At 38.2% G+C, this 15,913-nt stretch overlaps 1 protein-coding gene and 1 long non-coding RNA gene across 6 annotated transcripts in view; one reads left to right on the top strand and one right to left on the bottom strand.

Moving 5' to 3' along the window:
• SYT9 (synaptotagmin 9) overlaps positions 1-5,474 on the top strand; it is a 71,404-nt gene extending 65,930 nt beyond the window's left edge. For 3 of the 5 annotated variants that reach the window (XR_012586888.1, XM_074586171.1, XM_074586169.1), the window contains one exon: positions 563-5,474. Coding sequence is in view for 2 of the 5 variants with exons in the window: in XM_074586171.1 (XP_074442272.1) it covers positions 563-652 (90 nt within the window). In the remaining 3 variants the exon portion in view is untranslated. The remainder of the gene's footprint in view (positions 1-562) is intronic. The other 2 variants (XM_074586172.1, XM_074586170.1) reach the window with 1 other exon arrangement.
• The window catches only part of LOC141742821 (uncharacterized), an 88,676-nt gene that overhangs the window by 34,042 nt on the left and 38,721 nt on the right, over positions 1-15,913 (bottom strand). The window contains exon 3 of the long non-coding RNA XR_012586889.1: positions 12,384-12,453. This is a non-coding gene — a long non-coding RNA (uncharacterized LOC141742821). The remainder of the gene's footprint in view (positions 1-12,383; positions 12,454-15,913) is intronic.

The following is a 15,913-nucleotide window of genomic DNA, read 5'->3' as shown; positions in this document are numbered from 1 at the left end:
GGCACCGCAGCAGCACGGTTTCAGCAGGGAGACCTTTGAGTGCTCACAGGCTCAGTTGCAGCGGGAACGCACCGTGCCTTTTCAGAGCATGGGTGCTGCCAACACACAAGTATGCCGTGAAAGAAGATCGAGAAAAGCGGGAGACATCTGCTTGTATGTTTGTGCCCTCGATGGCAAGCTAGCTAAGTGCCACACTTGAAATGCCTACCTGGGCATTTGGGAGCTGGGTTTAGGAAACATATCGCCAAGCTCTCAGCGGTAGCCAAGCATTGATAGGAATGGCTTGACAAAGCACGTGAGGAGTAGTGTAATGGTTACTGTTTCCCAGAATACGAGAAGTGTCTCTTAGCAGAAGTTGTCTACATCCTTATATCCAACCTGTCTTCCCTCTTTGATAAATTTTATTGCAGCCAGAGCCCACAATTAGGTTTTGACAGCTCTTCCCTTTTTACAGGCATCCTGTTCTTTTCATACATGCCTGGCTAACTTCTTTAGATTTCATTACTGCGGATTGCTTTTCGTGTCACTGAGCTAAACAGAGACATATTTTTTTCCTTCCCAGGAATCAAGTGGGGGAGGGTGTCCAGCGCATCCAGGCTGTGCAGAGAAATATATACACAGCATATCATTTTGGTTCCTGAATCAGGATTAGACTCAGCGAGAGCTTCTGGAACCTCTGTGGCCACAGCCATAGGACCCTGAATATTTGCTGAATAGGACCCTCAGTCTTCTACTGTGTGAAGAGCTATTGGTTTCAAATAGCGTAATGTTATCCACTTGTAGCATTAATTCTCCAGCTGACACTATTGCTACTGGTAGATTATTTGTATGGTCGCAAGCATTACCCAAATTTAAGTCATAATTTCTGCTCCATAGAATAACCCAGGTTTTACAAGAAACATGATAGCAATGAAACCCAACAAATATTGGAAGCAGCAACAAATATGGTTCTTGTATTTGCAAAAAAGGTGCAGTACTGTGAATGGATAGCTTTCTAAATCTTTTTTTTCAAGAATGATTGTCATCAGACATTTATTTTTTGATGACAAGTTGTGTCCTCAGTCTCAGTTGATGCCTCCTTTCACCTTACATGAAAACAAATTAATGTGGTTCTTTGCAGCAATCCTTCAAACGTGAAAAACTAAAAAAAAAAAGTTCTGTTGGGTGGGAACAAGATACATATGGTATTTGTAATGACAGTATGTTCTTTTAGAAAGAAGATAACCATCTGTATAACGTGGAGGCTGTTAGTCCTCAACCTTTGTAAATGATTTTCCGGTCAATGTTTCTTAGTTGTGTCCATGACACTGCAAAAAGTTGGAAGCATCTGACAGATGGCTATGCTCTACCATACAAACACACACATGTGCGTGCATGTGCACACACACACACAATGTCATTTTAAAATGCTGTTCCAAATATATAGTGCCTGTGAAGACTTTCTTTATTATTTGTAGTAGAATTAACAGGGCTATTTTACATGACGGTATATTGTAAATGCTGACAAATTCTGACCATTAAAAAAAACCTATCAAAGCACTGAATTCTTTCATACGATAAAGTTTATGTCCTGGAACAAGAGCTCCTGGGATAAAATTTTGCCACTTATTTAGCCATGCATGGAGTTCTCTCTTCCTTCAAACTTTTCTAGAGAGAATTTGATTCAAGTTTTTACACCGGGATTTTTATTTTAAAAAATACAAATGCAAAGTATGGTTATTTTATACAATCTAGTTGCCTGCAACTTACAGATGGGGAGCCCTGGTCTTTATACATAGTTCAGATAAGTTTATGTGCAGACGCATTGCTTTATGTCTTGTATATGTTGACACAAATATGCATGCACAGATTGAAGGAAATATTTGAAATTCTGATCCAAAATCTGAAAAATTAGTTTTATAACCTATCAATTGAGGATATTCCAGAAAATCAGAATTGCTAGTGGGTAAAGCACAGCTTGGCACTTGCAGGAAATCTTGGATCTGTAGTAAATGTGTGCTACAGCTATAAAGTAGAAGTCCTGTAAGTACAGCGGTTTTCAAAAATCTCATGCCATGCTATGGAGAATGTAGCTACCGCAAACAAGGATGTCCCTGGCAAACTACACAACTCTTCAAAACCGGCCCAAGCAAAATTTCAGATGAGTAACTGGGCATTTCCATAAGAACAAAAAACACAGATGTAAAGTTGTCCTGGCAAAACGATTTCGCTACACTTTCAACTGAAGCTTTATATCAGCAGACCAGTGATACGATACGAAGTTCATATCTGTTCATGCATGATCCTCACTTCAGGCAAAATCCTGCACTCTTTACTCAGGCCCGTCTCCTGGGAGTCAACATGGGGAGATGTGCGTAGGTAAAGAAGGAGGACCTCTTCCTTTGGAGTAGAGTTCTTTGATTTCCTGGACAAATTATCGTATATGCACCCCTGCCTGGAATGCAGAGCAGGCAGCCGCACGCTTTCCCACTGCAATGTTAGCAACAATAGCTTCTGTAAAAAGGAAAACACCTATAAACGGGCTCGTTTTGTGTCCACGGAAGAGTGCAGAAGCCTTTCTAAGATTTGTCTCTAGCAACTCAAAGGGGCATCAACTGAAAAGTTGTATCATTCTAATTGCCAGTGTTTTTTTATTTTATTACCATACTCAGTTTATTTACTGCTCAAGGGTCTGGCATCAAGAGAGTGATTTTGAACAGAGTTCTATTAAAAAAAAAAAAGAAAAAAATCTCTGTACAGTGAGCATTTAAAGTGGAATCCAGCACACCTCAAAGGCTTAGGGATGAGGAAGAAAATGTAATTTTTTATTAAATTCTCCTAATTCTTGCTGACTCATGACTTGCAAACTGTTACTCAGGCTGTGGCATTACTATGTGCTTTTTACAAATATCTGCCTTATCATAGTACATGTATGGGATGATAGCTATTTTCTGTATGTGGATATTTCACCCTTCACCTTTATACTCCCCTTAAGCAACACTATTCCCTAGACCTGAAGTATTTTCATGTTAGTGTTCTGGTGGGCCGGTACACTGCTGCTGTCTTTGCACTGTAGTACAAGAATACAAGAGCACATTGGAAGGAACAGAGGATCTACTGCTACGAAACCCAGAGAAAATGATGATCCCATTACTGTTCAGTCTTTCTTTTCTGAACCATGATTCTCAGAGGTAAATTACTAGAAGGCTCACAAGAATAATTTCAAAGCTGCAACCCTCATTTGTTTTCTTATTTCCTGTGAATCCATAATTACACTGTATGACAAGTATCGTAATTCTGAAATAGAAAAGGAAATCCCTTAGAAATGCATCTCAGCAAGATTTTAATCCCACTTCACTCATTAACAATATACTATTAAACAGTGACTTTTAGTTTTCCGTAACAAGCCACCATTTCAGATGTTATTTTTTGAAAAAGCAGTGAGTCTCAATGGGAAAGCCTGCCAAGGTACTGACACGCAGGCAGAGTATAATGGGCAGTTGCGTGATATTCCCATGCCAAAATACTCACAGCACAACCCTTTTGCAGCTGAGTGCTGAAATTATTTCTTTATCTGTTTCCACTGAAATCACAAGACATTAAAAGCATTTCTGTTCTCTTTTGTTTCATTTTTTTCCCCTGTAAATAATCCTAGCGGTGGACAAACACACACGCATCTCAATCCGGGGAAGAAGGGACTACCAGAACAGAAAGCAAACATGTCGTATAAAAGACTCAGTGCTCAAACTGTTCCTACCAGTCAATGCACACTTCAGCTTTCCATGCCAATGGATCCGTGAAATAGCAAAGCAGTACATATGAGAAACGTGTTATATAGAGGTCCAATCTAACTACCAGTAGCGGAACTGCTGGTTCAATCCACAGTGAGACAACTGGAAAGGGCAACACAAAAGAATGAAAAATAAGAGGTTATTGTAGTCCACCCTTCTTGGCTTGAGGGGACAGTTGCTAGGGGGGGTTTTTTGATTGTTTTTGTTCTTTGGGTTTTTTTGTTTGTTTTGCTTTCATTTGCGTGTTTTTAAACACCAAACATGATACGTAGCTATATTAACATGAGCACCCAAAGCCAGAGTTACAAGAGACATATTTACATGTTTATCACTTGGCAACATTAGAGCACTGAGGGGACCTATTTGCCACTGAAAAAAAATAGCTGCAAACTCTCTTTTAGATTAAAAGTAAAAAATAAATAGGAAGAGAGAAAGAGGAATTGAAATTTGGTTGGAAAATCTGTTTGATCCAGTTAGAAATCTACCTGAAATTACTGTTAATGAGTTTTGTTTGAAAGAAAGAGTGAAAAAACCACAACTATGTGACTCGATCTGAAGTGTCATCAATTAAACGCTTTCTTCCCTTTAGAACAGTACAATGTCAAATGATTACATCTCAGTATCAAGTGAGAAAACAATGTCTTTCTTATCCACAAGGAAAAAAGCATGTAGAGAAAGTAATCCCCAATACTGTAGAATTTAATAGAAGCCCTCTGTGCTGGGAAAAATGGCAGCAGGACAGACTTTGTAACAGTGTCACCTTGAATCTTGCTGTAATTAGTGCAAGGCCTTGCTTGCAACCCTAATTCTGTTCTGAAGTGACAGCCTTACAATATGTGAGCCAAGCTGTGCAAGGTGTGAATTATCTTGTAAGGGCGCTGCACATTCAGGTCTGAGTAGTTTGAAGAGCTGCATTTACAGTTAATTTCTAACACAGTGGGTTGGGCAAGGAACTACAGGTGCAAGTTCTCCAGGGTCCTGCAGTTCTCTGAAAGGACCTCCATCTCCTTGAAGGTCCGTAAACCCAGATGGCAGTGATGGACACTATTCAGGAAAGGTACCATCAGGACATACCTCACCTGCTGACCGAACACAGCACAGATGGCACAGAGGGGAAGATGGCATGAGGACTTGTAAGCACTGGGCTGTTTGTTTGTTTGTTTGTTTGTTTTGCCTGGGTTTTTTAGTTCCTCCTTCTTTTGCTCAAACGTAGACATTGTAAAACTGGAATGTTTTACTCAGTTGCATGCTGGCCAGCTGTCATTTTTAATACCCATTGCAAAGGTGCGTGAAGAGAGGTGTGTTGTTTTGGTATACTTTTGTTTTAGTAACACATGAACATTGTACTATGCTTTATTATTTCTTGTTCAAAAAATAGTCCTGGTATCTCTGTTTCATGTCTAATTTTGGAGAGTAGAGCCAGCCATACCTGTATCAAGGCTCTCTCAATTAGGTGGGCATTTGTTCGTTTAGTAGAAATAATGCATGATTCCTTTCGCAGTGATGGTTTGAGGGACAAAAAATTTCTTAATTTTATAATATGTATTACAATCTTCTAAACACAAGTAAAATGTACTGTGATTTATTTATATAAATCTAGTCTGAACAAATAAGTTTTGATCTTAATAAAAACTCTGTAAGAAATTGTGGAATTGTAATTTATTACTATTTTGTATTTTATATATTAAATTTCAGTTCATTATTCAGAAAGACAGCAAACACTCTGGAAATGTTTTAACTCAGTTTTTCTCCATAGATGTTGTGTTTTGATAAAATAAATGAAACCAGAGAGACAAAGCTGTTAACATGACAGTTACTTTACAGCACTCAAACATAATTTGGGGGTTTGGATACTGAAACCTCCTCTTATTTCATCCCATGGCCACAATCATCACTACAGAAAGATTTTTAGATATCAAATATGAATCTCACATATACTAAGAAGAAAATCAAGAAGCTACAGAAGTGCTTCTACCAAGTGACAGTGTGTTAAATTACCAAAATTAGTATTTAGCATGGCAGACTCACAAAATTAGTGATCCTCCTGTCAACACCTGACATGCAGCTCACAGTTCCCAGGGGTCCCCTGACAGAACCCAGAAACAAATGGAAAAGAGAACACAATGGGAAAATGACCACACAAACTGCACCTAAAAATGCAATATTCTTGTCTTTTTTTCATGTCTTTTTTCACACCAACTGAAATGACCTATCCATCAGCAGGGGTTCTACATGTGCATGACATCTAATTAAGGGTTTCTCTGTCTCTTTAGGGATAAGCTCAGTCACTTCTCATTTGGAAGATCTGGCCTACCTGCACATAGTGCATGAATAAAGGGCCTCTGACATACAAAATGTGGCACAAAACAATAATTTCATGCAAGTAAGAAAGAATTTAATATAGTTACATCTCTTCTTGGGACTATTTGATACCATAGACATATGGAAAAGAAATTAGAACAGGTCTGTAGTTTTGAAGTTGATATTATCCTTAATAATGGTAACACCTTTAGGCCCTACATAGACTCCTGTTTTTCTGCATTACGTACGGGTGCCTGAAAAAGAACTGGTGCTCCAGACAGCTGGCATGCTAGGATAACAAGAGAGATGGAAGATTAATGAAGGACGCATGTTTAGGCATTTTTTCCCTGGCAATGAATGTAGTGCTAATTATCCCTCTCAGTCTCTTAAGCCACTATAAATTATACTACAGCAGGGGAACTTCAAAATTGTTTTTAATGTCTTTCAAAAATACTGTTTTGCATGTTTATTTCTTTGTTAAGAAACAAGCAAAAGCCTTTTCCTCTGTCAAAACAGGCCCACACATCTCTCCTTTCAAGACGCTTTTCCAGCAGAATCATTCTTTAAGCGTTTATACATAACCTACAGAATTGAAACAAAACTCCATTAAGACGGGGACAGCTGAAAGACTGATTGCAACAGCCTGTTAATAAGTTGAAGTGAAAAGCCAAAGGTTGAGAATCCTCATTGAAAAACCCTAAGAAGCCTTCAATAGCAAACAACCTTCGTTAGTTGCTCCCACATAATGTCCAGCCTGAGAAGCCTGGTGGTCCTGCACAGCTAATACCCAGTGAGATGAAAATTAAGGGAGATACCTTGTTAATACCAAGCTTTACTAGTAGCTGACTATGAACTTCCACAGGGGGAATGCCTAGTGAGGACATGCAATGAAGTCTAAAAAGCACCTGAAGTGACAGGAGTGCGAGTGCAGAGCAATGTCCCTGAAGAGCCGAAGACATGGGCCATTACAGTAAGAACTCAGTAACTCAGAAAGTAGGGTCAAACCTCTGCATCTGAAGACATGATCAAGTTGACAAACTCTGTGACTCCAAAAGTAACATTTCCAGGGAAGGAAACCACGTAGTGTTTTGTACTGCAAAGTAATTCCATTCACGTCTGACAAAATTGTCACTGAAATTTGTCACGTGGACCCTAACGGAGGTTTCTAATATAAACAACATGCACATTTTTATACGGCTTGTGGTGTAAATTCTAAGCAAAATGAAAAAAAAAAGCCCTGCCTTGAAACAGAAATCAGTATATTGATTGGGGTTGAATTCTTCCCCTGCATGGCTTGTGCAAAGAGAAGGTTTCAACACTCAGAATTGAGAGCTGAAATTGTCCCTTAGGGGACAAGAACAGTCTATTTCAAGCCACTGTTTTTAACACCCTGATCAGTATTCTAATATTGCCATTTAAAAAACATCAAATAATTCACTGGCTATATTTATGCATTTATCATTTACAAATTAATTAACCACACACTTCAATCTGGTCCGCCACACCATCCAAAAGGCCATGGCTTTAGACGACTTAATAACTTGCAAATAACATTCATGGAGTTTATGTTCCAATACAAGCACAAGTAGGAAAACCTACAAATATTCCATAACATAGGATGTGCCTGAACACACAATCTGGTCCAAAGGGCCTAGCTAAAGCAGCTTTAATATTAGAGAATCGTTTGGAAGTGAGAGAAATGTCAATAAGCCAGCTAGGGTTAGATCCTCACTCAAAGGAAAAACTGTCAATAAAAATATCTTTGTTGGGGAAAACATTCTTAATAATAACAACAAAATTCTATACTGAACCTTTATAAAGTTCTGTAATTTTCAGTTTAGAAGGCAGAATTCTGTTTCTAGAATGTTACTATATCATTTATATCCTGGTAACTGACACAAAAACGTTCTGAAAACAATAGATTAATAGAGTTCAGCTACATTAGGACTCCAAAAACGAAATATAATTTAAAAAATATCTTTTTAAAATGCAATAGTTTTGGACCTTTTTAATGACTTTCAGGTAAGGGCTGCTGCAGAATGTCAGAACATGATAGGATAAATTGCAAGATTGAAATTTAATGAGTAATAAATAGTAATACTCCTATTAGCAATAGCCAGGCCTAAAACACTTTAGATGAATGTTGCAAAATCCAAGGTGAAAGCAAATCACAAAATCAGTAACTACCCAGATCTATTCCTAAAGACATCAAACATTTGTCAGTACATGTGAAGTTTGAAAAAGTACATTAATAGAATGTTTCAGGCCATAACATAGCCTGAAAAGTCAGAGCATTCTGACACTTGTCCAAAGTAATGTTCAGGAACGCAGAGAGCAAATGGACAGGCAAGAGAACTGTGTTTAGAAAAGGTGTAACTACAGGATTCAAGTGAACTGACATAATATTTATGCTATCCAACTGCCCAAATAACAACAATACCTTCTGTAAGTTTTTGTAAGTATTGTAAGTAACAATAAATACCTTCTGTAAGTCTTATTTAAACCAAAGGCACAGCAAACTTCCAATGTTACTGTCCTTAAGAGAAATGACCTCTAAAGAGAGGAGATTTGGATGTATCGCTCTATATTCATTTCCTTTCTCCTTTGTCACATCCTGCACCTTCTATGAACTGTTTCAAAAACGGTAATAACATGAGACAAAGCAAAAAACCTGAAATCTCTAAATCATTATTTATTTGGGATGCTTGAGTGAAAAGCACATTTCGTGGGTAAGACAAGTCAGCAGCTCTCCAATGCGTAAGGAACGCAAAACATCATGCATTTAGTACTAATGATTGCTAGCTACTCGCAGAAGTAAAAGAATTAGCTCATTTTCTGTTCTGCTGTCAAGATCCCATTACACATCCTTTTAGGTGTATCCTTCTGAATGACTTCTTGAAAACATGCATGGAAACAGCATACGTACAATAAGTATGCTCATATGCCATACAAAGAGAACACGAAGAGTACATCAGAGAAATATCTGGGTACGCAGTAAGCCATGGAAAACAGAACCAGGGAAATCCCAAGTCAGTCAGGTGAGTCTATTCTGCTCTAGACAAAACTATAGCTCCTGTATAATACAAGAGACATCAAACCAGCTTACAGCCACCACTGCCCTCCTCTCCTAAATAGGTTTCCTGCAGGAATATAAATATAGTATCAGACCTTTGCTCACATCTCCTATCATTTAGTCCTTTGTTTTACAAATAGAAACACATTACTATAAAAAAAATGCATCTTTGTAGTTTCATTCTACATCATTCAAAGCAGCAGATGACAATCAAGGAAGATACAGGAGTGGAAGAAAATTTTCCTATCTCCTTAGTGGCTGGCATGGTGGATTAAATTCCCCTCAATTCTTTCCCATGTAGAGCAGGCCACAGAAAAAAATAAATTTAAAGCCAATCCCACATGAGCTGATTTTATGATCAGTCTCAATAGCACAGAAACAATCTGCCTTTTATGTTCATGACAAATTTCTATCGCACATTCTCAGAGAATTCTCCTACAAGACTCTCCAGAACACAGAGCTCACTTTACTTGTCCTGTACTCAAAGTAAAAGGTATAAAATGAGCTGCTGTAAAAGAAGGATGAAAGTACCTTGGTATGTCATCTCGATTTTATATATGGAGTGCAGGAGCACAGAGAAAATAATATTAACATATTAATTCAGGTGCCAATTCAAAAACTAAGAGTGTGGGTTTGCAATACTAAGCATCTTGGAGCAGTTATTTCCTCAAAATAGAGTTCTAACAAGCCCAGATGCTGTGGGAAGAGTTCAGTATCCTTCCTCTAAGGAAAGCACTCTGGACACACACACAATACAAGGCGTGGTGAATCATGAAATCTGCAACATCCATGACTTACATAGGAACTCTTCGGGAAAAGCAGGCACAAAGCACCCAAGTTAGTGCCTTCACCCAGGAGACCCTCCTTACTCTTTGGAGAATTCCCAGCCTGATATACCATAGCCTTCCTGCTGCCTCAACAAATGAGGCAGCAGTCTAATAGATAACTGATTACCACACATCCTTCATTATTCCAGAGAATGCAGTCTGCTTCAGATATGGCAGGAGCACGGGGAGCAGAGGTAGACCCTCTTCCTAAACTGCATTATGTCTCTTATCCGGACTCTCCTCATGTACTATTACAGGAACGGCTTTCACAGTGTGTTAACAAGCCTCAATTTCTATCAGGAAACAATTCACCCTGACTCTTCCAAGCCCCCAAATACCAACACACAGTGATTTTTATGCAACACAGTCTGCAAATGAAACCTGAGATTTTTGACATAGAAGATTCAACAAAAGACTTAAAAAAATTCCACCTAAACCACTGTCATGCTCCATGACAGTGAACCCACATAGAGACTATTGTAATGATATAGTACTCTTACAGCAATTCATGTATCTATGCATGATGCCACATTACCTTAAGTGACTTTAATTCATCTTTCTGCCTTAAGTGCTCCAACGGTGGTTTTGTGTTTGTTTTGAATTTCAAAATAAGTACCACGGGTGTGCTGTAGACTGTGCCTAAAATAGCATCTGGATTGTAATTACTGTCTGAGACCTAAATTACAAAAACCTGTCTCTCCATGAAAAGATATAATTATTGAAAAGATCTTGCATGCACAGTTTGTCTGCATGCTCAACCATCAATTAAATCATTACCATCTAATCCTCCTCACAAATAGGATTTCCTAAATTCCTGAACCTACAAAAATTTGTTTCCAAGTGAAAAATTACCACATTTATTGAATGACATAAGAAAAGCATACTACCACTATGGAGATCAGGGCTGCAAGCAGAGCCTTTTATCTCTTTTCTCAATGAAAGGACATTCAGTTGCCAAGTTGCTAATGGAGGGGTAAAATCAAGTTGTTTTTATCCACTGCAAGTAGGTGGGATAAAGGCCAGTTCAACTCAAACCTCTGTGCAATGCCGAGTTTTGTAGGGCACCACACAAATCCCAGCTGCATCTGCCATCACAACTTCAGTATGGCAGCATAGCTTTTTTACTCCAGACTTTTGCCCAAACTTCCCCGTTTCTACCTTCACTAATGTCAACCTTTTCCTGCAACTAGCCACGCACTTCTGACACTCATAAAACTTTTGAACCCAATTCTTCATTCTGGTATGTTTACCAAAGGAATGGTAGCAGAAACTCACATCGTCTTTGTGCTGCCCAGGGCCGTGTGTCAGACAAACACAAAGGACTGGTATATATTAGAAAAGCCTAAAAAATATGCTTGGTCTCCTCTTGATCTCCTTCCACCTACTGACACAATTTCTATGCCAAATGTGACGGCTCAAAACCAGCACAATGCCAGGGATTCTCTGCAGGGAGTTAGCGGAGAACTCAATGTTCCCTTTTGGAGAACTTGCGGAAAGAACTACCAGACTACAGTAGGTGGAGGAGACATTTATTTTTCTCTTATGGGCCTTTAAAGCCTTCACACCACTCTCAGTGCCTTGAAGCTGCTGGGAAAGATGTCTGAGACGTTTGTTTTTCCAATTTTTTTTCCCTTATGCTGCAATGTCTTAAATACAGATCATCTCTGATGCACAGACTTCTTTTTCTCCATCCTTTTTCTCATCCCTTTACTGATGGCCAAAGGAAGGTATATAGAAAGGGAACTATTATCCAACTTCCCTTAGTGTCATTCTATTGACTCCAATTTTGCTGCAATTAGATTGTGGCCAGAAGCCTGCCAAAAAATTTCAACTATGCAGATGTCTTATTAATTCACTTAAGATAAACGTAGCTGCTTTGTTTACTTCTCAACAGCATGAAAAAGAAAGCTTGGGCAGTCAGCCGGCGAGCTGGTCTGGGTTTTCAGATACCTAACCCGTTGTACAGCTAAGGGGAAGAATATTTATAAGTGATAACATTGTCAAAATCACTAAATTTCTGTTGTTCGTCATCTGGCAAAACTGCTTTATTGTCACAAACCTACTTCAACAGAAACCATGGACTACATAACTATCTTTGAAGAAATGTTATTCTCATCCATTTTACTACTTATGTCAAATGTTCCCCAGCAATCTGCATAGATACTTGAAAAACACACCTCTCAGCAACAGGAATGTGAAGAGAAATCAGTCATAGATTTACTTCTAAAAGCAGCAGTTAACTAATGGTCATTTACTATGTATAGCCTGGCCCATGCTAAAAAGAACCGACAATTTCATTTACAGCTGTGCCCTTGTTTAGTAAGAGAGCAAAAAGCTTCCGGACTATTTCAAACTTAACATGATCATCATTATTATTCAATGCTTATGTTCTAGTAATTTTGAAAGGCTTACCATGTTAGGTATTCCAAAAAAGCCCAACTTCTTTTCAGAGCAGTAGCTGAAGAAGCAATGCACCAAACATCTGGAAAATGAGTGAGAGAGTGAGGTTTGGATAACACAAATACAGGCACTGGCTACTTACGCGCACATGAAGAAAGGACTTAGACTGTAATTTTAACTTTTATTCTATGGCCAAGAACCACCTAACTCTGATGATTTTTCAGGGGACAAGAATGTGTGCCTTTTGGCCTGCACCAACAGTGGCCATTAATATTCATGAACCACGGATCTGAGATGATTAGTCCTTTTAATCTGAGTCACTCTGAGATACTCACCCAAAAGCCGATAAAGTGGCTGGGTTTATGGTTGGGGTATTTTTTTATTTTTTTTTAAAAGGTACATCCATGGTTTGTACTATGCAAAGGTGTTTTGTTTTCTCTTTTTTTAATTTTTCCTCTAGATCTACAAATAGAAAGTTTCAGTCTGTTACAGTTCTGTTCACTTCAGGGTTTCATGTACACTCAAAGGTCACTGAAAAGCAACCCACTGAGAAGGGGTGCCCAAAGCTGGGCACTCAGAACATTGGCAGATTTTTTTCTCCACTCAATTTTTTCCAAATTTTGATGAATCCTTCTAGGATTGGCTATTGATGATAAAAGTAATAGTAGCAGTAACACTTTCAGTCTTTCAAATCTGAAGCATCTGAGTGTTCCCACAATTCACACACACACACACACGCACACATGCACACGCACACATATATATGTGGCATCATTGAAGTGGACTAGCATTCTAGCAGAATGCACAAGGCACAACAACAGCAGGGACACAAAGTAATGCTCCATTTCCAGTAAGTACCAGCAATACAGAGACTTCAGGGCTTTGCAATATTTCCTTTGGTCTACCTTTAACTATTAACCACAACCTTTATTTGCCAGGTAATCCTATAAACAAATTCTCTTTAATGTTATCTTTTTTAATTACATCAGTCATAAATCCATTTTCAATTTCTTGGTGTCACGAGTGATGGACATCACTACTGATCATGTAGAGGACACTGAAAAAATCAAGCCAATGAAGGTGACCCTATTCCATCATGCATCCTCATGTCATTCACCATGTCTCTGAAAAAAGCCTTGTACTACATCTTTGAAAGACAAAGACTTGAGTTTTGCTGAACTGGACGAATGAATTCCAGCATCACTTTAGACAAATGAATGCAATCTGATATGAGTATTCTGTCTTCAGTCCCTGACATTTTCTTTTGCACTACGTACTCTGGGCATTCCTCTTCTGTGCCATGATTTCCGTTCTGGAAATAAAAGCTAAATTCATTTCCCTTAAGCAAATAAAATGAAAAACACAAGACATATCCTGGGAAATATGAAGAAAAGTACTGTGTAGGTCTATTTCTCATCTCCAAAATAATCTAACTTCATTCATCTTTTTACAAGTAATTTCCTCCTTTCTCTGCCTCCCTGTAACTCCTTTGGCTGTACATACTTAGAAGGTTTTCCCTGGGTATGCATATTTTCCATTAAAAGAGTACTTCTCCTACAGACACGTAGAATTTATTCAAAATCTGTCCTCTCTAGCAAAATGTATTTCAAAGGATCAACCATTTTTCTTCATCTTCTCAGCAAGAAGTAATGTTACCCTTGTTCCTGCCTAGTGCATCAGAAAACGTCCCCCAGAATAACTCGTTTATAGGATGAATTTTGCATGGCTCATTCATACAAATGTGAATATTCATACAAATTCATATGAATGTGTTTGAAGCTCTAAGCCTTAAACATAACCATGGAAATGATGATCAATGAGAGATCATTTCCAAGAGGCACAGCTACGAATTTGTTTTTAGTATTTCCTACCACTGAAACTAGATGTTATATGCAAGCCTCTAAGTTTAGCTCCAGATCCAAGCCAATCCATAAAAGTTCTTGGATGTTTACATGGAGGTCAGACCCAGTGCTGCCTCACAGGTATAAGCTGCTGTCCACAACTTCAACTGGAATCCTATTAGATGGTTTTGCTTCTGTCAGGATGATGAAGTGGACAGGGTGCCACAGGAAGGCTTTTATTCCTTCACTCATGACGTTGGTTTCCACAAGCCTAATTCATCAACCCATGCCTCAGTTTCCCTCTCTGTAAATCCGGGATAAATATTTTCAACTGTGAAATATGTCAAGCTGTGTAGATGGCAAGGGCTGTAGTAGTTGAGTGACAGTTTATTCTATAATTAACCAAAAAAATGTTATTTTTGCTTTATTAACTTAAATTACTCCTGAAACTAATTCGGAGTAAATGGAGATAGATTTTTAATAACCCACCATTATGTGCTCCCAATCATAAATAAACCACCATTAAATTTCAAAAAACATTTGAAAAGGGAACATTTACAAAATATAATAAACATTGTTTAAGAAATTATAAACTTCAACATTTTCTACAAGTGTGATCATCCACATTCCTGGCAATGTCAAAGGACAGTAATAATAGAAATCATAAAAATACTTGTAATCTTATAAAACAAAAATGTGTTATTAGAGAATTTTTGTCATTTAATATTATTTCCTAAATTAGCTCTTAAGATTTGAACAAGGTCTGCCAGTGTACAGTCAATTAAATATGACTTCAGTAATTAATGTGAAAATATTCAAGCTAAGCTACAGCTAAAATGAAATAGTAAAAGGTACCATAGCCTGTAATTTTTCTGAAGTAACAACAATTTCTTCTGTTTCAGATCTTTTAACATATCATTGCATAGCTGTTTGCCTTTTTTCAGCATTATGCAGTTATTTGGCATCAAATGACAAATACAATATTTGACAATTATGAAGGGGGTTGTAATGAATGATTACTTTTGATGTTTCATGAAAACAGCCTCTTTGGAGTTAGGATGAAGCACACTTCACAATGGGATGCTAATTGGAGATGAGTCAGACCAGCCAGGCATAAAGCAGATTTTGTAATAATGGTAGATATTAACTAGCTATAGCCAGATGCTATGAAGGAAATGTGAACTTCTGATCTGAATCAATGGCCATACTCTTTTATAACTGGAGTAGATAGTAGAGAAGTAAAAAATGTATATAGGATCTACAAGTCCTTTGTTAGCTGAGGGTTTCAAACCTATCAGATGTCACCTCCTAAAAGAATACAAAGCCACTAACTAATGTGGTAATAGGTTAGACTATAAGGTAATAAAATGTTATGTGAGGAGAGTGCGGTGATACCATCCGTTTTTCTGAAGTTTGTAGGGAAGAAATGGAGTGAAATGGAGTGGCTGAATAAGTGAAAGAAGAAAAAAGAAATCACAGTCAAGGTTCTGTCTGTTAACTGGAAGAGCCAAACACATGTTCTGGTTCGTGAGCTGGTCCAAGGCTGTTTCATAGAATCATAGAATGGTTTGGGTTGAATGGGACCTTTCAAGGTCATCTAGTCCAACCCCTCTGCAATGAACAGGGACATCTTCAACTAGATCAGATTGCTCAGAGCCCTATCCAACCATGTTTCCAGGGATGGGGCATCTACAATATCTC

This window comes from Larus michahellis, chromosome 4, assembly GCF_964199755.1.
Source record: "Larus michahellis chromosome 4, bLarMic1.1, whole genome shotgun sequence".
NCBI lineage: Eukaryota > Metazoa > Chordata > Aves > Charadriiformes > Laridae > Larus > Larus michahellis.
The sequence above is the reverse complement of the archived record's forward strand: the minus strand, read 5'-3'. Positions and strand labels throughout refer to the sequence as shown.